The 24,507-nt window shown below is 32.5% G+C and overlaps 1 protein-coding gene across 6 annotated transcripts in view; it reads left to right on the top strand.

The window, feature by feature from the left end:
• Positions 1-24,507, top strand: part of MAPK10 (mitogen-activated protein kinase 10) — a 350,755-nt gene that overhangs the window by 260,873 nt on the left and 65,375 nt on the right. For 5 of the 6 annotated variants that reach the window (XM_073805430.1, XM_073805432.1, XM_019926674.3 and 2 more), the window contains 4 exons: positions 3,826-3,884; positions 4,729-4,867; positions 5,565-5,730; positions 8,189-8,260. In XM_073805430.1, coding sequence (XP_073661531.1) covers positions 3,826-3,884; positions 4,729-4,867; positions 5,565-5,730; positions 8,189-8,260 — 436 coding nt within the window. Of the gene's footprint in view, positions 1-3,825; positions 3,885-4,728; positions 4,868-5,564; positions 5,731-8,188; positions 8,261-18,070; positions 18,143-24,507 lie in introns of all 6 variants that reach the window. The other variant, XM_073805431.1, reaches the window with a different exon arrangement.

Genomic DNA, 24,507 nt, shown 5'->3' with positions numbered 1-24,507 from the left:
CTTCATGCATTTCCAAAATAAATTTAAAAAAAATACCCAAACAAACCAAAACCAAACCAAAAATATCTTAAAGAACAATATGCTATGTTTCTTTATAAAAATTTAAATTTAATTATTAACAGGTGAAGATTTTTATCTCCTTTTACTTTTAGCTATAGTCTGGCAGTGTCCTCCAACTGTTCAGTGTACACACTGTGCTTTGGCACCTTGCTTTTCGTAGGGTTGGGCAAACGTGCAGGGACATATCTGCAGTGTACTTCAGAACAGCCTTCTCAAGAACATTTCACGGAACTCAGTAGGGAACGCCATTACAGGGCTTTCTTCACTTCAGAATATAATCTTCTTCAAACACTGGCAAAGGCCTCTAGAATTCTTTCTGTGCTCCTGTTCTTCTTAGTAAGGATAAATGGGAGATAATTCTTATTTTAATAAAGACAATTAATAAATAAATTATAATAAATATTTTATATATAATTTATTACATACAAACATATAATAAAAATAAATTATTATAAAACTATAATAACTCCTTATAAAGTTTTTCTTGAGTATGAAAATCACAGAATACATGAAATTATCAGTGAAGTTTTATAAACAGGTGAAGTTGTCATAAGGTACTAAGTAGAAGCAAATGTATGAGTGTTTAGTTGAAAGATATTTAAAATAAAAATATGTGGATTTAGGCCCAATGACAGTGTTTCTTTTTCCTCCTATTACTCTACTCCAGTGACTTTTTAGTTCAGTCATTTGACAGTTAAATGAATACAGTGTTCCAGGTATAGATCTAGATGCTCTAGGTGCTAAACATACAGCAGTGAAGATAAGAGAGACAAATCCCTGCCCATGCGATGCTCATGTTCTACTGGGAAGAGAAAGGCAGTCTACAAAATAGGTAGGTCAATGTTTAGAATGTCAGATAGTAATAAGTGCTACCAAGGAAAACAAAACGAAGAAGAAAGATAAAATATACTGGTCAGTGCAGAGTGGGTAGGGTTACTTTTTTAAATAGGTTTAGCAGGAAAGGCCTCACTCAGAAAGAGAAATTTTATGAAGTATGTACCCATCTCTGATTTGGCCAGGCAAGGAACATGATACTTCTAGAAAGGAATATAGAAATGTTAGAAATGATGATTCCTAAGAAAGATCATTCTGCTAAAGCACTTTGTTCTTTCAGTACGTGAAATAAAGGCAGGAGCAAGATTAACCACATGACCAATGCAATCTATTTTTATGATAGCAAAGAGGATGAGAAATACCATAGGCAATGGAAGATGGATGGACACAAGCAATGAAACAACTGCATGGGAAGTTTTAATAGTTTTTTGTTTTCATATATTGAATATTTATATTTCCCTTATCCTCCCTCCAGTCCCTAAAATACAATAAATACATTGTGGAGAAATTCCCACTTACTTTGCCAATTTGAGGGAATCCTACTCCCCATTCTTGACTGGAATATGGGGGTTCACATTTATGTTACCTAAAAAGGATTTCCAAATTGAAATAATATTTTGTAAATGGCATCCTACCTGCTATGTGTGTATGTGCATATGTTTGTATATGTACATATGTTTGTATGCATGTATGTATATAAATCTAGGGAAATAAATTTCTGGAACTTGTTAACAGAAAGGAAATTCACTGACAGCCAAATGCAAATTCCACGTTGTTGCTTGTAATACTAACTACAAGCAGTCAATGAAGAACGCTGGAAATGCTGTGGAAAGTAATGTAAAATAGTGAAGCAACCCCAATTAAGTTTTTAATAATAAAGAAGACAATCCATTTAGAAAATGAACACAATTCTAGGAAGTGATAGCTGTTATGATTGTGGGGCCATGACAGATGTTGATTCACATCTGTGCGTTTTAATGGGTTGGAATAAAAAAAAGGAACTGCATCAGATTCCTGCCTGAAAATGTTTGAACTAAAATGGAAATACCTGTGATGGTCTGTTTCTAAAGATAAGATTTTTGATTGGTTATTAATAGGAGTTAGGATTTATAAGGGATCAAAGAAAGAACAGAGGAGAAATACTCAGAGGAAAATCAAAGACAATGAAGGTGTTAAAACAAGGTCATAGAAAAGGGGAATACAAGAATATATAGTGGGGAATTTACTTTTTAAAATAATAAACCTTGACTTATTTAACATTGTAATGCTATTTTCTAGATTAATTTAGATTACCTAGATTATTTATTCACCAGATAATATGGATTAGCATTTTTCCATCTTTAAGGGTTGTTTGTACGTGTTGTGTGTGTGTGTCCCACACACAGTCTCTGATGTTTTTGTTTGAACAAATATCAAAATGAATTACTTTCTACGAATAAGTATTATAAAAACAGGCTCACAGTTCCAATGAGAACTGTAGACATTTTTCAATACACACCATAACTAAGTATACAGAATAGCAAAGCACTTTAATCACAAGTTTTAAAAATATTTTGAGGGATTTCCCTGGTGGTCCAGTGGTTAAGACTCCATGCTCCCCGAGTAGGGGGCCTGGGTTTGATCCCTGGTCAGGGAACTGGATCCCACGTGCTGCAACTAAGACCTGGCACAGCCAAATAAGTAAATATTTTATAAAAATATTTTGAAACAGTTTTATTTCCATATGCATATTCCATGCTGCAAGGTTGCTTCAGAAGAGATAATCTTGTGTTTTTTGATATGTTATAACAATTACCCTGTATATATATATATATATATATATATATATATATATATATGAAAGTATTGGATAGTGTTGTGATTGTTTTTCTCAGTAATTCCTCAATAATTGGAAACTACTGAAGGCCTAAAGCATTCCTTAGATTGACTGCATTTCTCCGATGTTGAAAATCATTTTGTTTTGTTTACTACTTCGTGTTTCTATACCACTTATGAACTTTATTGAAATTCATTAGTTCATGTTTTAAAGAGGTACACATCTTAAATTTGTTTTTGTGAATGGTTGCATCCATCCAATGAGTAGAGGTCTGTTATCTATATTTTTTATTTTTATTTCCCACTGGCACTTTAGTACAGAATATTTAGCTGAAAGACAATTTTGAGTTATTTATGTATGTAATCTATTTGCATAAAACAAAGGTTTTTTCCTTTTAACATTTACTTATGCTAGAAGGTAAACTTCTTTACTACCTAATATATAAAATAACTAAAGCAGGAAACAAAAAAGTTAAAAAATCATTTTTATAACTTAAAATACATTTGCCATTAAATTCATCATTGATATCATCCAAGATATACCTTTCCCCACACATACCATTGGAGCATTAGTTTAAATAATATTTGAGTGTGAAATAGAAGAAAAAAAACTAAAGTAACAACACAAAAAAATCTTGACTTAGAATACCTCCTTAACATAGAACATCTCCTTGACTTAAACACCACCTTTTCATTTAGAGGAAGACATAGCCTTGCTAAGTCTTGCTGGTTATTTCACTGCTGCCTTACTTTTCTTACATGGCTTTTCCTCTTTTTTGTTTAGTTACATTACAACCCTATATTTACTAAGGAGAATCACACTCTAAAGCAATATCACAATCATATATCTTTTGTGACTCTTTTCTCTGCCTAAGAATTTGAGCTTTTTAATTGCATTTTAACCTGAAGACAGATTACATGTCCTTTCTGAATACGTTTTTGAATGTTCTATGAGACAGTTCTAGAAAATTTTTCCGACTTTTCTATATCCACCATAGCACTAATATGTGACTTTGAGTTGGAATAAGTGCTTGTTTAAATATGCTTTTTAAATAATTAATTTTCTCCCCTTTTCTTTCTCTCCTTCTTCTGTCCCTTCCACTGTCTCTTCTCCAGATTATTAGTTTATTAAATGTCTTCACACCCCAGAAAACGCTGGAGGAGTTCCAAGATGTGTAAGTAACAAAACTCATGAAGGAAGGGGGAGCATAACATTCAAATAACTCAAGTGATATTAACAAAAATCAGATGAATGAAATCCCTTGTAGAGATCAAAGGGAGGTAAGAACTGGCGGCAAATGAAAGGGATCCAGTGACAGGAGAGAAGTTTCTGTTTCTGCCGCTTCTTCCTGGAAAGACACTTCTGCTACTTTCTGGCCTTATGGCTCTTTGTGCTTTGTTGCCCCATGTTCTTTAGTTCAGTCAGAATCAGGGAAGACTTACTAGTTATTCTATATTTTTACTTATTTTTAATTTATTCTGTGAACTTTCTAGAATGAGTCAATTCACTTTGAGAAATATTAATGACGGACACAATAAAAAATCATCCTTAATCTTTCTTTCTATTTTTGTGGTACCTTTGATTTTGTGCAAAAAAACCTTCCAGAAGTATAATGACAATAAGCAGAGGAGAGGAAGTGACTCCTAGCACGTTGTCTTATTTAACACAGATACCTTGCGTTTAATGGAAGATGCTATTCTGAATTTTTTTTCTTATTTGTAATCATAATACACGGGAAAGAGTTCAGGGAATTCAGGGAAAAATGAGAACAAGATGAAGGTACAAAATATATGGATAGGAACCACACACTAATAAATGCTACTTCTATTAGCATCTTTGTGGCAGAGTTACCATGGCTAACATGCATGCAATACTTGGAGGTTTTTCATATACTTAATTCAGTCAAAAGTTGAGCTGGGAAGTTCGGAAACTTATAGATTTAGGAGAGGATCCTGACTTGTTTGAGGGACTTCACATGTCTTGTGATTTGGAACTTACAATGTGGATTTACCTTGCAGTTACTTAGTAATGGAACTGATGGATGCCAACTTGTGTCAGGTGATTCAGATGGAGTTAGACCACGAGCGAATGTCTTACCTGCTATACCAAATGTTGTGTGGCATCAAGCACCTTCACTCTGCTGGAATTATTCATAGGGTAAGAATACTTAGTCCAGAATTATAATGAAGATGCTTGTGGAGAAGAGAAAGAGCAACTGTAGGTTATTTTCTTTATGTAGGGGAGCTTGGTTAAATATAATGTACTTCATTTATTTTACTATAGAATTAGCACATAGTTCACTAATGTGTAGGAGGAGACTTTAGCACACTGTAGTTGGTTTTGTTTAACATTTTGTTTCAGCTCATTGAGAGTCAGCTTCCAAGGCTTCTCAGAAATTCTGACTGGCAGAGTCATATGTGCAGCTGAAACAAGGCAGTTCATTTCCAATGTTTCTGGTCACATAAAGACAGCAGCCCTGATCTGCTCTTCTGTCTGGCCTAGAAATGAAGTATAAACTAAAAGGTTTATGTTGCCATAAGGAGAAACCTAACATGACAATAAATGATGTTTTTTTTCTAAAAACCTCTTTCCAAGATGAGACTAAATTGTAAAAATGATACAATTCTCTTCTGGGTTTAAAAAAGTTTCTGAGGATGTTAAAACAAAGAAATCCCAAAACTAATTGTAAACTTCTTTTGGGAAGTACTCTTTTGCTTTACATAGGGCTCTACAGTCAATGGCAGGCGGGCACCCATCAGTGCTATTGCAAGACTGCCATGTTGATTGAGTAGATGGAAATCACATGTTCCATTTGATGCTAGCTTTTAATATCTTCTCTTGTTCCTATTGTCAGGACTTGAAACCAAGTAACATTGTAGTCAAGTCTGATTGTACATTGAAAATCCTAGACTTTGGACTGGCCAGGACAGCAGGCACAAGCTTCATGATGACTCCTTATGTGGTGACACGTTATTACAGGGCCCCCGAGGTTATTCTGGGAATGGGCTACAAGGAGAACGGTAAGGATGCTTCTGAGTACCAGCCAAAGAAACTGTGAAGAAAATGAGTACGTGTTTTAGATAGCCAAGAGTAATGTTCTCTCTCATGTATATGAACTTTTTAAAAAATAAGGCTGCCAGCTTTCATATTCAGAGGTTTTTTAAAAAATATTACTACGAAGAACCACTCATTAAACATGTAAAGGATGTTTCTGAGAAGTAAGCTTGGTTAGAAGAACACTGAAATGTCATAGCTAAAAAGAATTGTAAATGGAGTCTGATTAAACAGTCAAGTGGATACTGATTAACATACATGCTATAGATATTGAGAAAAATTGCTATTTAGGTGGCAGCTCAGCTCAAAGTGAGTATAAACAGGAAGAAATCTATCTACTGCATTTAGCCATTTGGCTTTATGTCACTTCTTAGATTGATGGCTCTAGTCTTAGGAAAAGACAAATAAAAAGATACCACAAATCCTTGGAGCAAGAATATTCACAAATGCTCAATGCACAGTCAATTTAGAATAATCCAAATTGTTCAAGTTGGATAAGAATTTCTTTAATACTTTAAAGTGTCCCATAAGTAATAGTTAAGGTAGCAATTGCCTAGTAAGTTTTTATAAATCCTAAAACCATAGAGAGAGAAAAGTATTAAATTTTACGCTATTGATTTTATGAAGAAAATCTAGTATTCATGAACACTTTAAAAGAAAAGGTAGAATCTTCAAAATGTAGTCCAATTTGATTTTATTAAAATGAAGGATTTATAAAAATACTTATTAGAAAGCATTGCAATATATTATTTTGAAAAGAATATCTCTAATAAGTAATGAAGTGTATTAAAAAACACATCCACTATATTTAGGAATTAAACTTGTCTTAAATTAGAATTGTATACATGCACTCAGGGTACCTTTCATACTAATTTTGATATTCTATTCTATTTAGTTCCTGGCAATCTATAAGTTTTATAGAAATAATTATCATTGTATTTTTATGTATAGGTGCTACAGAGTACTTTTATGAAAATTCCCTGGCCACCAAAGTTTTAAAAAATTTCTTTGTGCCCTTCCAGATTAGAAGAGAGCCAATACTTTTGTGCATTTGTGCAGAGGAAGGGAAAGGGTTCTTAGGAAGGTCAGGTTTACTTTGTTGGACAATGGCAGAATTCTAATCCATTTTGACTTGGAAGAGGAAAATCTAGTCCTCTTCCCAAGGCAATACCACACCTAACTTATTTGGAAAAGAAGATAGTTGTATACATTCTTCATAAGTTATTTTTAAAAAATCAAAGTGGGAACAAATTAAAAAATTCAAGAAATCAAGAATCTACAAGAATCTGGGGGGGAGGGTGTTCTGAATTTGCTCATGGATTTTCAGACCTTTGCTGTACAGATGGCATGTGATCTCATCCCTTGTTCTTCCCTCACTAGAAAGGATTGCAAGTTCCTGCCTTAGTTTTTTGGCTTCTCCTGATCCATGCAGAAAGCACACCTAGCACCCTTGTGCTGCTCTCACCTCTATACCGGATAAAGGTTATCATGCAGAGGAACCTGCTTGCTCTGACAACAGGCATGCCCAGCTACCCTGTGCACCGAACCCTGCCTTCCTTCCCCAAGGAGCATTTTAGCCTAATGTTTCTGCCCCAGAGTTCCCTTTGTCCTTACTAAAAAGCGAGTTGGAAGAGGGTAAAGATGAGTAAGAGAAGGTGAAGCCTGTTTTGTTAACAAGTATGACAATTGAGGAACATATGTGTGTAACAACTTTTTAACACTTTAATAATACTTTATTTATGTCATGACTCCTTTATACATGTGCAAATTATTTATGCATCTTTTTCTTGAAATATTTCAAGAAATATTTCTTGAAATATTTCAAACAGAAACAAAAACTGGTATTTATTTACAAGAATAACTTCTGAAGGAAAAACTAAGTCTTGAATACCAGGGATTCCAATATTTCTGCCTAAACCATGGTTCCAGCCATTTCCTAGTTTCTTGGATTTGGTTGCATGTACCTTATTTTGGACCAAGAAAAAGGGAGTCTCTAGTTGCCCTATTCTGTGTAACTGAATAGAATAGAAAATGGAAACAGCCATCCCTAAGGGTCTATTAAGATTATTTTCTCTGCATCCAGCAAATGACATCGAAAACCCTTTGGTGGCTTTTAGCTGTCACCTGGCATGGAGATACTTTTGATTAAGCTGCTGCTTTTCCATGCTACCATTTTATGGCACTAAAGGGCAACCTAAGGCACTCATAAAGTAACTTTAAAAATTAATTTGAGTTCTTATACTAGATGTTGTTTATGTGATATTATATTTCTGGTTTTAACTCACCTTTTTGGCCAACTTTTGGTGGGAGACAAAATTTGTACCTTCTAATCAAATGCTTCTTTTTCCTTCTCCTTCAGAGATCAATTATCTTAGTTAACTTTACTTTCCTCCCTTTTCTTCACTTCCCTCTCTCTTATTCTAGTGGATATATGGTCTGTGGGATGCATTATGGGAGAAATGGTTCGCCACAAAATCCTCTTTCCAGGAAGGGACTGTATCCTTGTACCTTTTTGCTGCAGCCTTACCTGTTTTGTTCTCTCTCCCTTTAAACACATAATGATTTTGCCAGGAGAGTAAAGATAGAAGCAAAAAGTTGGGTAAGTGGTATAACTGTGACTAAAAAAAAGTGATTATTTCTCTAATCTGACCAGTACTGAAGACTACATACCTCAATGGTTTGTTTTAATTAAATTTTCAATGGGTTTTTTCTTCTTAAACTTTCTTATCTGTAACTCAAAATAGCAGTAACTATTTGCAAGTATTATCCATCTCCCTTCTAAAACCATTTTATGCTGCAACAAATTTAGGCATAATTATTTCTCTACTTGCTGACATCTTAAGCTTCTGTCCACGCCTTTATTGATTTGAATTACTCTTGACACTATATCCAGTCTTAAATAGTTTAATATAGGACATCTTCCTTCAAACAAGAACTTCCACATTTAAAAATCATAATTATTATTCAAATTGCAGGAGGTCAGGTGGGTTTAAAATAGGCTTGCCTCATCTGACTTAGAGATGTGACTTAGACATGCTTTTCCAATGAAATTTAGAATTAAAGAAATGAAATATACAATGTGAGAAGTATAGTCAATTAAAAAAAAAAGCAAGTTGATTTGTGTTCTACCACTTAGTCTTCTACTAGATTCCATCAGAAATTTCTTGAACAGGTATCTCTGATTTGGAATTATTAAAAGAGCTGGTATATTTCTGAAAGGATCAAAAGTTCACTCTTTAACAAAGGCACATATATGTGTTTATAATATATCAATAAGAAAGCTTACATATTAAAGAAAAAATATTTTTATAAATACAGAAATACCCTGTTAAACACAATTGTGCAAATCTAAGTACAACAGCTGAGAACTTTAACAATGATAATGCAAGAGTGAGTTCAATATATTTATTACATTGGAAGGTTTTTAGAAATTGGCAGTAAACATGTGATCCATAACTATTAAGTATTGTATTTGACTAATAAGAAAGCTCTATTAAGAACTCTTATAATGTAAGAAAGATTATTATTGTTATTTAGTAGGAATAGAAGAAAAGGCCAATGATAAAAAAAATCTGACAATAAAAAGTTGATGCCACAATGACCATGCATTTAATGTAGGCATTTGTTTATTCTGCTGTATATGAATAAGATATTCTCTAAATTCCAATAGTAATATAATAGTAATGACATCTTCTACAACTATACTATCCAATAGGTAGCCACTAGCCACATTAGCTCTTGAAATATGGTTAGTCTGAATTCAGAGGTGTTATATGTGCAAAATGCCTACTGGATTTTGAAGATATAAAAAGAAAACATGTAAAATATCTCAATTTTTATATTGATTATGTATTTAAATGATAATATTTCATTTTACTTTAAATTAGTTATTGAATTTATTTTGAGGATCAATTACATACAAATCAACTACATACAAAGTTCGTTTGAACAATATTGTAATTCACATTCGTATGTATTGATTTCATACAAAAGTAGAAATTTGTGTGTGTGTGCATGTGTGTGTGCTTTTGTCTTTGGGGTACAGTACATTTCAGATTGAAAAAACCCAGAACTTCTCAATCAATTCCCAAAGACAAAATGTTACAAAATATCTCATTCCCGTGTGACATTGTTGTTACAGTCACTTGATTCCCATGTAGCATGGTTCTCTGAGATCTAATTTAGCTATTCAGGCATTTATCAGGGTTCTTTTTCTCTTATTTTAGCAGTATTAAATTTAAAAGCCAATAAAATTAGGAAAAATTAAAACACTTTTGAACCCAAAATACCCTTCAGATAAACAAGCAAAGATAATAGCACCATATTGATAATTCTACATTCTTCCAGAAATTGTTCTCTTGGAGGTCAGTTTTTCCTTTTATCCTAGTTTATTTTTTAGAAAAATGTTTAGAACTTTTAAGTAAATTGTGCAAATTTCAATACATAAAATATATATCCTTGATAAATATGGTTCTAGAAATTAAATAAACCCCAATACACAAAATGTAGATTGTGATAAGGGTTTGTATTCTGTATTCCTTTATCTCCTGTGATGATTATGTAAACTACTGGTATCCGATAGCCTAGTGCCATATATTGCTGGCCTATAAGTCAGTGGGGAAGTTACATAAAGTCATTATAGTGGAAAATATCTTGCTTAAGTTAAATTTTACTTAAATATGGGTAAATAACTTTCAGATGAGATGCATTGGAATTCATTTTGCCTATAATTAAAATTATAATTTAATGTCTTAGTCATGACTATATTTAAAAATTAAACTAAACCATAGAAATCCCTATTAAACAATGGATTACATGTACTATATGTTTTTGAGTGGAATTGTTTCATTAATTTTTATATGAAGTTATTATCATTTTGTGATTAGAGCTTACTACCAATAATAAAGGGATCAGAGCATTGAAGCAACTTCACTAGGCCATGATGATCAGACACAAGTTTGGGGGCTGATGGAGCTTATTTATAGGGAGAAGAATCATACCAATATTTTAACATATTGAAATGATTCCAGCATTTACTGGAAGTAATATCAGATTTTAGTATATGCTAGTTTATACCTTGACTACTTCCAAAATTCTTCAGAGACTTAAAAAAACAATCTAATTGAATAATTCACTTAGAATTATTCAGAGTAATTTCTGTTGAATTTCTCTGAAGCTGAAAAATGATGTTATAATACTCTATCATCATAATCAACATTATTCCTCTCTCTGAACAGAACTTTTTAATGCTCTTTTTTTAAAATCTGGACCCTAAGTAAAAGTAGTAAAACACCTTGAAAAATTGGGAAAATCTTATGAAATTATCATTGACGACCAAAGTTTTAGCTATTTTCCTCTGTTAAAATTGTATTTAACATTTTGGATTTTGAGAAACATTGTGTGGGTTTCTTGACTATTGATACGATCCAGATGGTATCACAAGGTAGTTTCTTGATGACTAAAAGTGTTGGAACCTACATACATACATATTTACTTTTCGATTTATTAGTTTGCTAGCTTTTTTAATATCCAAAGGAACCTTTATAAAGTGTTTGTTTTTCTTGTGTAAAGAGTTTCTTAATTATATAAACATATACTATTATACACTCAATTTTCATTATGGTTTTATGATTAAAACCTATTTCATAGCATATATGCTGACAAAATATATAGTATCATTAATAATTCTTGGGCCCATGATGAATTTCAAGCCAGAGAACAATGAATATGCCAGGTCCATTATTTTATTTACATAGTCCAATGATCATATAAGAGGCATCAGTGACTTTATATTTCATTAAGATTTTGGTTTTTTAAATAATAACTTACAGTAAAGCAGTTTTATGATACTTCCTTAGAAGTTTTTTTTTGTTTTTTGTTTTTTTAAAGGACTATCTAGTTCCTGACTCCTTCCATCCACCCCACAACCCAACCAGGGCATGCTGTTTTCTTGATTACTGAAGTCTCATATAAAACCAGTATAGTTTTCATATAATACCAGTTCTTTCCTTAAGCCTGCTTCTTTCAAATATATTTTTCTACCTTATGTTTTCCATTCTACTTCAAATGGTAGCACCTTTTTTGAGCAAGGTCTGTGATATTCCTTTATTTTGAGTTCTGGCCAAAGTTCTCTGGACCTGGGAAATGTTAAAAATAGGCACACCATATTCATTTGAAACTTCTGGACCTCAAGCATATTATCTCCAATTAAAGCTGACAGATTGCTAAAACACGGCCTCTTGCCTTTCCCTCTGAGAACATGAGAAATTTCAGTTAGAAAGAAAAGGATGTACATATAATCTTTCCAAGAAGCCAGGTTATTAAGGAACAGAGAATGATTTACCAAAAATATATTTGAAGAAATGAAGAAAACATCCTCAGATTAACTGACTATCATATCTTTTCTAAACCTGAACAAATGAAAATTGGGAATAATCAAAGTAAGGTGAACAAAAATTGGAGGTTGTGGATTATTATATCCATCTAGTACAGATAGATATTCTTAATCCTTCTTCCCTCTTTGAAATAACTCTGCTTACTTCCTAGTAAACTTTTGCAACTAATACATTGCTATATTCTGCATCTTCTATCTAATATTACGGTAGTACAATGTTATCTCAAATAATATATAATTTATGACTTTAAATAAAATTGGGATGTAAAAATTAGTCATTCTTTCATGCCCATAAACAAATTGCCAATAATCACAAACATTTGAAAAAATAAGAAAAATTTTTTCTTTGTATTTGCTAAAAAGAATATATTTTCACCATGAATTTGTGAATACTCTTCTCTATTATTATTACTTTGAGAAAATCAGAGTAAGGTGAGAATCACTAGAATGGGAGCTGGAGATTCTGAGGTGATCTGAACAGATGCGAGGAGGACAGAGTTATAAGAGCAAAATCCCTCTCCCAAGAAATTTAGAGTAGGCCAGAATGTAACAAAGGGCAGGATAAGGCATGAAGGTGTTAAAAGAAATTGAGAGAGATACACAGAAAGGGGGCAGAAAGTAAGGGAAGACACAGAGAACAGGCTTTGGGGGTGGAACAGAAGGAAGAAATTGAGGAGATGGACCTTGACTCCTTGATGCCTTGGAGAGGAGCTATTAAGTGACCATGGACAAAGCTCCACTAGGACTGCTGCGTCCCCCAGGAGTCCCCTATCTCCCGGAAATGGATATAGAAAGGTTTAAAAGCATATTATTTTTCCTTATCCCTCTACAGTTCTGTAGGCAGAGTACTGAAAGATCTTCAAAAATAAAGTGAACTACTTGAGGGGGTAAAACTGCAAACAACAAAACACATTCCTTAGTCACTACTTGTTCTATTCCATTCAAACTGCCCTTGGCCCGATTGGCCCTTAGGACAAAGTTTGTGAACAGTGATACCTATTATGGACTCTTTCTCCCTTCAGCAGTCAAATGAGTCTCCAGCGCATAAGGGCTACAAGAACTTACTCTGTTCCTCTTAGCTTTAGTCATGTGACATCTCCTACCAACTTCAATTTACTTTATAAAATACCTCCTTTGCCTGCCTTACAGGATTGCTGTGATGATATCATTTGATATATATAAAACATTAGATGTTTACAAACATGCACATACCTGTAAATACCTTTAAAAGATAAGGAACTTCAGTTTTTATGGTATGAAGTTAGTTTGGGGGCACTCCGGCCCAAATAACCTTCAAATTGAATTAGGTAAACTAAAAAAAATAGAAATAAACAAAAGACCACCTAGAATAAAAAAATTTCTCAAGTGATGAGAAACCAAAATTATCTGTGAATTAGTAAAAGGAAAGAAAATGAATAGTTTGTCACTTACTAAAGCACTTCTTCAAGTTGATATGCAGAATGAAGTGAGGATAATTACCCGAATCTTCAGGGAGCTTGTAATTAATTTGGTGATAATGTGAGACATTCAGAGCCAGCATTTACTATTTATTCATCAGAACATGAAAAGTTTAAAGAAAAAAAAAATTTTTTTCAACATCAGGATTTCTTTAAATTCCTTATTTGTGTACACTGCAGAATTACACGATTTTAAAGATGACAATTTAAAATATTTTGTTGCAGTAAAAAATTGTCTTTTTATGAAAGAATATTTTGAAAATTCATTAGTCTACAGTTTTATTTATAATTTAACATAAAGTTAAAGATATTCTCCTCTGTTGTAAGTTTAAATGATTTTCTTCTGTTTTGTTAAAAAAGCAAATCAGTGATATAACATTTATAAAATAAAGGTTAGCCATTAATATGATGCCATAGAAATCATAAAGAAAGAAAAGCAAGTTAAACAGGTAGTCTCAAGGAGAAAATCTTCCTCTGTTTCCTGGAATTAGAATATTTAGCATTGTTTTCTGTGAATTTTTTTTTTTTTTTTTTTACTGAGATTCACAAGTACAAAGTAGGTACATTCACATTTTATTTATACATATCAGTAGCCTTTTATAATTCCATGTTTGCGCTGAAGTTTAAAACAATGTGCTTTTGTAAAATATCTAATTAACTTTTAAAACAAACTTTTCAAAGAAATGATGTTCAGATTTTAGAAAACCATATTAAATCTTCTTCCTATTGTACTTTGAAGTATTCATTGAAAGAAAATTTATCAAATCCCATTGTCTGAATCCTATGCTAAATAAAGATATAATTAGGTTAAGGAGAAAAACAGTGTAGTCTCACAATTGCGTTACCAGAGCCGCATAATCTCCTAGATAGGAAACATCTGCCAGGTTGCTGGTTAGAAGCTCACATAGTCCAAAAAATATTCCATCATAGATCACAGTCCAAGCCACTGGGGTGTGGAAGTAGCAATAAAGTGCTTTCTTTGTTTAGATTTAAACTGCCACGACCGATATTATATCATTTCTGTCACTTGGCTAGAGTAGAAAAAAGATAATTTAGTATAATCTAATGCCTGACAAATAATACACTTGAGATTTTCTCACCTAGAAAACTTATAACCATATTTTAGTAACACCAAAACTTACTTAACATTCCTTCTAAGGAAAGTGACTCAGTTTCTGCCTGTCACAGTTGCAAATGAATCTGCTCTCTGCCTCTGGGAATACTGATGATGAGAGGGGAAATGTAATGAATCAGAACCATAAAAGCAACCAGAATTCTACCTCGGCAGCATTAGTGTACAAAACTCTTATGGAGACCCAAATACCATATCAGACTGTCTCAGAACGCATCAAAATCCAGTTTCCAACTGTGATTGAATTTGCCAATTTCTTCTAAGGTCTATTCACAGTCAGTATTCATTGGAATATCTTGAAATTTTCATAGAATAATCCAGTTTCACCCTGATAAGCAGATATGCATATTAGATGAGGGAAGGCTTACTATTACCCCTGGTCCCAACAAGATTTAGTATCAAATTCTTTTATTGCCTAGTTCCTGTTTTAGTTGTGATGACTAATTAATAAAATTTGGTGCAATGGCTTTCTCTTGAGAAATCATCCTGTCTTGAGTAATAAAAATCTATATAAATTCATGTGCATATACTCTACTTTTGTAATTTATAATAATAGAGCTTATCATTTCCAGGCACAAGGCTTAGCATTTCCATGGCATAAGCATGGATAGTCTGTAGGAATAGTGAATCCTGAGGGAAGTTAAATGGAATTTGGAAATTGGAGAGATTTCCAGGGCATTATTACTCAGAAAAGATACATTAAATAAAGAAAACGGAATTCAGTATATTCATCAGTAGTTCAGATTTTGAGTTTATATCTCTCTGCATTATTTTTATGTGAAAGCTTTGTGATCTATTGTCTATTTTAGCTTCTGACATGAAGATAAACTTCCAAAACTGTTCTCCTTTTACTTTGAAATATCTGTATCCAGCAGAGCCACACAAATGAGAACCGGGAGATATAGCAGTTATTAAACCAACAACAGTCTAGAACCAACTGATATTGAAGCAATACCAGGACAAAGGTTCCATGTAGGTCATCTGTTGTTATTGTTGTTGCTGTTGTTTAAAGGCATAGCTGAGGGAGAGTGAAAATCAAAGGATTTTAATCTGAAAGATGAAAATTTTCCAGTTTTAGAATAGTGGTTGGAGATCATAGATTATATTCACATATTTTAAGATTATTATTTGGATTAGGGAACAGGGTAATTCCTGTTTAGATAATGGAGAGAAGTTCCATAGAGTCAGCTGTGATGTGGAATGCCTTTCTAAGTGGTTTCAGCAGTGAAAAGTATTGCCCAGTGAGTAAGCTTCCCTCATTGGAAAAATTTTCTTAATTATATATATAAATACAAGATACAATATAATATTATATAAATATAAAATAAATGAGCCTTTGCTATATATATTTAATTCCAACATATAATTTATATATGTATATATGTATATAATTTATATATGTATATATTTATACACATACTTATATATGTATATGAATATGTTATATATATATAATACATGATGATACATAACTAACATTTATTGAGAACTTACTATGTACCAGGCAATGTGGAAGGCTCTTTACCAGGCATAATCCTTTTACATCTTAAAAAATTTTTATATGATAAATACTGTCTATCATCCACATTTTAGAGGATGAAAAGAGAGATGAAGTAACTTGAAGTAACTTAGAAAGCAATGGAGTTGGTTCTGCAGGAGAAAAAAATGAGTTTCTGCCAGAAATAACATAGAAGAGATTTTTTTTGCATTAAATAAAAAATAGAAATAGAAGTTTTCTAACTAGCAGATAGGTTTGTGGCAGAAATAGCCTTTTCCAAATGTTTGAATGGATGCAGGCAAAAGAAAACTTGCTTACTGAGTTTATAGCTGTATATTTTTTACTTATCTCTCCCACAATATCTATAAAAAATAGATACATGGTAAATAACAACTTAGACTGGTCACTTTGGACAGTATGGTAAGAATATTTGCAATTCAAAAGCAAATACCATTTCAGAGATTTTTTTTCTCCTTTAATCAAGTTAAAATACCAACCTCTTGTGAGACAGATATTATCTGGAATTACAAATGCATTAATAACAAAGGGATGCACAACTGTTTGCTCTATCTTTCCCTGATATTTTTGCATGTCACTTGCTTTCCTAAAATGGAAGCAAAACTAATTTGCTTCTCTGGGTATGCTTATCACCTTCAAAGGTATAACCATTTCTTTGAAGTGATCACTCTGTTTAGATGTTAAGTCAAACTTTGGAAACTTTGAGTTTAACCTGAGATTTTCACACTGGAAAGAATCTTATGAGGAATTCTGTAAGGTTACTGTCAAATTACAAGATGTAATTTGAAGACTAACTGGAGAAAAATTATAGTGTGCTGCTGCTATCCTAATGCCTTTCCCTATTTGTTCCCCCTCAACTTCCCTTATTCTTCTAGGTTATTTTCCCCCATAAGAATGACCTATCTTTCTTTCTGGGTTTTAATAGGAACGCGTGAGTAACCGAGTATAGTTAAAGATTTCACTTTCTTGCTTCCCCATTTTGCCCCTCCCTGAGTATCCTCTACCCTAGCTTCCTGGTTTTAAGTTCTGGATGATAACTGGCAATAGCAGAAAGACCACTGTAATTTCACCTTGAATTCCAGGTTTCTTTTGACTCACAGTCTCAGAAGAAGTGTCACTTCTTTAAGTCATGTTGTTCATTTCATGTCAAACCACCTTGTTTTGAAAGCCAGCATTTCTTACCATTATAAAGCAACCGTGCTTATGAGGATAAGACAAGGCTTCCAGTTTAGAAGCATGCTCCTTTGATGGGAGTCAATGAAACTGAACCAGCATATTCCAAACACTCATTCTTGGACTGGCATTTCACTTCTGGAAATTTATTCATATTTATAAATAAGAGTAAGTGTGTTTTATAAAAGAAACCCTTTCTTCTGAGGTTGCTGGCAGCTCAGCTTTTCTTTCTTTTTTTTCTCCTAGTATACAAAAGAATGAAAGAAAAGCCAATTTGCATATTCCCCATATTAACACAATCTAAAATAATTTACAATACAAATCAGTAGGATTCTAGCAGATGAATGCAAATTACACCTTTTAAATCAGAAACTAAATTAATCATTGAATTATAATTGCAAAATAATATTATCATACATTAGGTGGCATTGAGTGGCATTGTTACATAGCAGAAAGGGTCCTGACATTCTTGTGTTCTTCCCATCCACTGTTTTAAAGCACTGTAAGACTGGCCTCTTATCCAGTCAGCAAAAGGTCAGACTGTTGCTCCATGGCATGGGTAGGCAAGTGTTTTCGTTTATTTGCTGTTCTATTCCTGTCTTCTTGTTTATCTTCATTTCATTTTTGTTTTCAGTTGACATGTGGTCAGTAGGGTGCATCATGGGAGAAATGATAAAAGGTGCAGTGCTGTTTCCTGGCACTGATCGTATCCTTCTTAGCAGCCAGTGGTCTCTATGGGTATCATTCTCAATCAATTCCTTTTGGTGTCCAATACAATACTGATAATGGTATATTCTCACTGCCATTAGAGGGATTCTGGAGACTCCAACGTCAAATGTTTACCAGCTGGCATTATGGTAGGGTAACCTTGTCACCTAGCAAGATCTTATGTGGATAATACAGTATCAAATATGGAACATTCAACATGCTATCAAAAGGTCTGCCTTAATTTAGTCCTATGAAATTAATGACAGTGATATACTCTTTACTGTCTTTTGTTGTAGATGTTTTAAAATTAAGTTATATTCATAGCTAGATAATAAATGACAAAATCTTTTAGTTTAAGACTAAATATTTGTGCTTTTATATCATAAAAATATTCACTTGGCATGGAAATCTTTTATCAGTTAGATTTATGTGTACTCACAAATGTAATAGGTTTATTATTAACACATAATCAGAGAGCAATTCATATGAATTTCATTTTTAAATTGATATTCTAAAATTATTTTTCTCATTTACTTAATTTCTAGGAATAATAGCTCCATTCCTGCTCTTATTTTCTCCACATTATTAGCAAGTACAATAATTAAAACCTCATTAATAATAATGATTATATGAAATATCTGAAGAGACCAAATTTACATCACTTGAATTAGTAAAAGTGATCCTCTCTTAAGCAGCTAATAATTAGCAATTAAAGATTCTAGAGGCTCTGCAGTATTAAAAAGATATGGATAATGTGATTTAGTGTACGGGTTTATAATAACTTATTTTCTTTAGTTAAATATCCTCTTATATGTAGTCATTTATGAAAATATTATATCCTCACCATACTAAAGATAAAATGATCATTACTTAAATGATAATTCAAAATCAAGCCTATAGTAATGGTATTTTAAAGTATAATTAAAGTAAATCTAATTACTAATATTATAGCCTAATCATATTATAATTAGCCATTTGCTCTGAGGATTAATATATCACATATATATAGTTGCATACGTATATTCTCTGTATGTATTAAAGGACCAATTTACAAAATGACTGAGTTAGGCACTCAGGTTTGTAGAATAAAGATCTTAACCTGAAATGTTTTGTTTAGTTAAAAATAAAGCTGCACTACTTTTAATTCTATTCTTACTAAAAACTTTTGTCTAGTTTCATATATGGCACACATTTATTTCTAAAAAAATTATGTCTATATTGCAGTATTGTCTCCTACATATACATTTTACTAAGTAGCATCTATAAATTTGCCACATTCATGTTTATGCTCTTTAAAAGTATGTTGGTGTGGCAAAAACTAAATTCCTCCAGATCTTAAACAAACAGGATTTCTTTGATTCCCAACGAATTATAAACTTGAGTTTGGCCTTTGAATATGAACATGAAACAGTTCTTAAGTTTTGGCTAATTTTAGACATTTGATAAAAATAGACTCAATCTGTTAACTCTGTAATCTGATTTTTCAGAAGTTCATTATGCTTGAATAATTGATGACTGAAATGAATTATTTGCCACCTGTAAATTAAAATGATTGATTTTCATTACTTTTCCTTCATTTTCTGTTAAAGAAAATCAAATCAGATTTCCACAACTGAGTTATTAAGTACGGATTACATTTCTTAGAATCTATTTTTTGGAAGAAGTTGCTTGGTTATCATTTCTTAACTTGGGTGTCAAAATCCCTTATAAGTAAGCCTTTGGGTTGCTGCTAATGTTAAAAAGTCTCATATTAGATGTCTTTTCAATACTTGAGCTTGGTATTTTTATATTGGGTCATTTCTGGAGCATTTGTGTAAGGATACATTTGTAAATTTTTTGAAGGGCAAATGGGAATTATTTTCTAAAGCGTCTTCTCTCATTGTAAGATGTGGTCTTTTCACGATTTCAAACATGTAGGTAAGTTTAAATCAGTACTTTTCAAGCAAGCAAATTATGAACACTGAGTATCATAATATTAAGCTCTTAAAATGCAAGACATTACTTATTTTTAAAAAATTCCCTATTATTAAATATGACTTTTCTAAAAGTGGCAATAAAATCATATCTAAATCTATTAGATATATAATATGTATAGTATACATCTGTACAATATATCATAGGGAGTCATATTATTTTTAATAAACATATCCTTATTTATATGAAGACATTCTCAAAATAAATGATTGATAAAAGTCCTTGCAATATGAGCTATACATATATTCTTAATATATAAAATAACAGCAAAACTTGAAATATTAATAAGGTCTTATACCCTTTATCTTTTATGCCTAAACAAATTCAACCCAGTATTTTTAGCATTGAGAAATTGATACCCCAAAACAGTTCATTTATATACTACTTTATTAATAAATGTATTTTAAGATACATACTAATTGAATTTTATTCAAATTAAATGTGTTTAACTTTCTGCAGAAGAGTCAGAATTCAACTATTGAGATACTTTTCTATTGGAATATCTCCTAATGAATTTCACCCTGGCAGACAATTTTACTTTAAAAATTACAAAATATTTTATATTACACAAGTGAATTAATATTAAATTCACAGCTTTTGAAGAAGATCAATAAAATGAATGAACATATACTACCACTCAGGTTAAAAAGTAGAACATTACCAATACCTTTGAATTATTTTGTGTGCTCCTCCTCAATTATATCCTTTCTCTTCCTCAAAGGACACCACAGTCCTAAAGACATGTTTTTACAATGTCCTTGACTTTCCTTACATTTTTACCACATGCATACTTAACCCTAAGCAACATATTATTTAGTTTTATCTGTTTTACATATTGTACTATCATTATTTTGTGACTTGCTTTTTTTTAAGTTAATATTATACTTTTAAGATTTATCCATGTTGATGCATCAGAAATAGTTCATTCATTTTCATTACTGTATCGTATTCCAGTCTATGAATATTCTACAATAAATCCATTCTCCTATAAATAGACTTTGGAATATATTGAGTTTTTGTTTTTGCTTTCATAAACAATGAATATATGTCTCCTGGAGCACATGGACAATGTTCTTTATGATAAATGCATGGCCTCATAGGTGTGCACATATTAAACTTGACTATGTAACATCAGATTGATTTCCAGAGTAAAAGTATATAAACGTAACTGTCTACTCAACATCCTTACCAACTCTTGATATTTGTCAGATTTGTTTTTAAATTTGTTAGCAATCTCTTGGGTATAAAATTCTATTTCATTGGAGCTTTTATTTACATTTTCTTTACAAGCATCTTTCCCTATTTATTGGCCATAAGTATTTCTCCCTTGGTAATATGTTTAAAAGTTTTTTTAAAACAATTTTTTTCTATTGTATTTTAAAAAACAGATTAGTAGGAGTTCTTTATTTATTCCAGTACCTAATCTTTGTCCATTTTATGTGTTGCAAATATCTTCTCCCTCTATTTAGATTATTTTCCCATTTTATTGTATAGTGATTTTGGAATTTGGCAATCTGTTTTAATTTTATTTTTTTATAGTTCATGTATTTTTATGTCTTGTTAAAGAATCCTTTGATGCCTTTATATTCTCTTGTAATTTTGCTGTGGATGTTTTAAAGTTTAATCTCTTATATTTAAGCCTTTAGTTCACTTGGAAATGATTTTTCTGTATGATGTGAAAGAGGGATTTCAGTTCCATTTACTGACTAAATTATTTCTTCATTGACCTATAAGTTTTCACATTTTGGGAGAAGGGGTATTAGATTCTGGGCTCTATATTCTGTTCCACTAACTTGTTTGTCTATCTCTATACCACTACTACCCTTCCTTTTTTTTTTTTTTAACATCTTTATTGGAGTATAATTGCTTTACAGTAGTGTGTTAGTTTCTGCTTTATAACAAAGTGAATCAGTTATACATATACATATGTCCCCATATCTCTTCCCTCTTGAGTATCCCTCCCTCCCACCCACCTTATCCCAACCCTCTAGATGATCACAAAGCACCGAGCTGATCTCCCTGTGCTATGGGGCTGCTTCCCACTAGCTATCTATTTTACATTTGGTAGTGTAGATATGTCCATGCTGCTCTCTCACTTTGTCCCAGCTTAACATTCCCCCTACCCATATCCTCAAGTCCATTCTCTAGTAGGTCTGTGTCTTTATTCCAGTCTTGCCCCTAGGTTCTTCATGACCATTTTTTTAGATTCCATATATGTGTGTTAGCCTATGGTATTTATTTTTCTCTTTCTGACTTACTTCACTCTGTATGACAGTCTCCAGGTCCAACCACCTCACTACAAATAACTCAATTTTGTTTCTTTTTATGGCTGAGTAATATTCCATTGTATATATGGGCCACATCTTTATCCATTCATCTCTTGATGGACACTTAGGTTGCTTCCATGTCCTGGATACTGGAAATAGAGCTGCAATGAACATTTTGGTACATGACTATTTTTGAATTATGGTTTTCTCAGGGTATATATGCCCACTAGTGGGATTGCTGGGTCGTATGGTAGTTCTATTTTTAGTTTTTTAAGGAACCTCCATACTGTTCTCCATAGCGGCTATAACAATTTACATTCCCACCAACAGTGCAAGAGGGTTCCCTTTTCTCCACACCCTCTCCAGCATTTATTGTTTGTGGATTTTTTGATGATGGCCATTCTGACTGGTGTGAGATGATATCTCATTGTAGTTTTGATTTGCATTTCTCTAATGATTAATGATGTTGAGCATTCTTTCATGTGTTTGTTGGCAATCTGTATATCCTCTTTGGAGAAATGTCTATTTAGGTCTTCTGCCCATTTTTGGATTGGGTTGTTTGTTTTTTTGTTATTGAGCTAAATGAGCTGCTTATAAATTTTGGAGATTAATCCTTTGTCAGTTGCTTCATTTGCAAATATTTTCTCCCATTTTGAGGGTTGTCTTTTCATCTTGTTTATGGTTTCCTTTGCTGTGCAAAAGCTTTGAAGTTTCAGTAGGTTCCATTTGTTTATTTTTGTTTTTAATTTCCATTTCTCTAGGAGGTGGGTCAAAAAGTATCTTTCTGTGATTTATGTCATAGAGTGTTCTACCAATGTTTTCATCTAACAGTTTCATAGTGTCTGGCCTTACATTTAGGTCTTTAATCTATATTGAGTTTATTTTTGTCTATGATGTGAGGGAGTGTTCTAATTTCATTCTTTTACATGTAGCTATCCAGTTTTCCCAGCACCATTTGTTGAAGAGGCTGTCCTTTCTCCACTGCATATTCTTGCCTCCTTTATCAAAGATAAGGTGACCATGTGTGCATGGGTTTCTCTCTGGGCTTTCTGTCCTGTTCCATTGATCTATATTTCTGTTATTGTGCCAGTACCATACTGTCTTGATTACTGTAGCTTTGTAGTATATTCTGAAGTCAGGGAGCCTGATTCCTCCCACTCCGTTTTTCTATCTCAAGATTGCTTTGACTATTCGGGGACTTTTGTGTTTCCATACAAATTGTGAAATTTTTGTTCTAGTTCTATGAAAACTTCCAGTGGTAGTTTGATAGGGATTGCATTGAACCTGTAGATTGCTGTGTGTAGTACAGTCATTTTCACAATGTTGATTCTTCCAATCCAAGAACATGGTATATCTCTCCATCTATTTGTATCATCTTTAATTTCTTTCATAAGTGTCTTATACTTTTCTGCATACAGGTCTTTTGTCTCCTTAGATAGGTTTATTCCTAGATATTTTAATCCTTTAGTTGCAGTGGTAAATGGGAGTGTTTCCTTAAATCTCTTTCAAATTTTTCACTGTTAGTGTATAGGAATGCAAGATATTTCTGTGCATTAATTTTGTATCCTGCTACTTTACCAAATTCATTGATTAGCTCTAGTAGTTTGCTGTTAGCATCTTTAGAATTCTCTATGTAGAGTATCATGTCATCTGCAAAGAGTGACAGCTTTACTTCTTCTTTTCCGATTTGGATTCATTTTATTTTTTCTTCTTCTCTGATTGCTGTGGCTAAATCTTCCAAATCTATGTTGAATAATAGTGGTGAGAGTGGGCAACCTTGTCTTGTTCTTGATCTTCGTGGAAAGGGTTTCAGTTTTTCGCCACTGAGGACGATGTTGGCTGTGGGTTTGTTATATGTGGCCTTTATTATGTTGAGGAAAGTTCCCTCTATGCCTACTTTCTGGAGGTTTTTTATCATAAATGGGTGTTGAATTTTGTCGAAAGCTTTCTCAGCATCTACTGAGAGGATCATATGGTTTTTCTCCTTCAATTTGTTAATATGGTGTATCACATTGATTGATTTGCATATGTTGAAGAATCCTTGCATTCCTGGGTTAAACAACACTTGATCATGGTTTATGATCCTTTTAATGTGCTGTTGGTTTCTGTTTGCTAGTATTTT

This window comes from Tursiops truncatus, chromosome 5 (assembly GCF_011762595.2).
Source record: "Tursiops truncatus isolate mTurTru1 chromosome 5, mTurTru1.mat.Y, whole genome shotgun sequence".
Lineage (NCBI taxonomy): Eukaryota > Metazoa > Chordata > Mammalia > Artiodactyla > Delphinidae > Tursiops > Tursiops truncatus.
The sequence above is the reverse complement of the archived record's forward strand: the minus strand, read 5'-3'. Positions and strand labels throughout refer to the sequence as shown.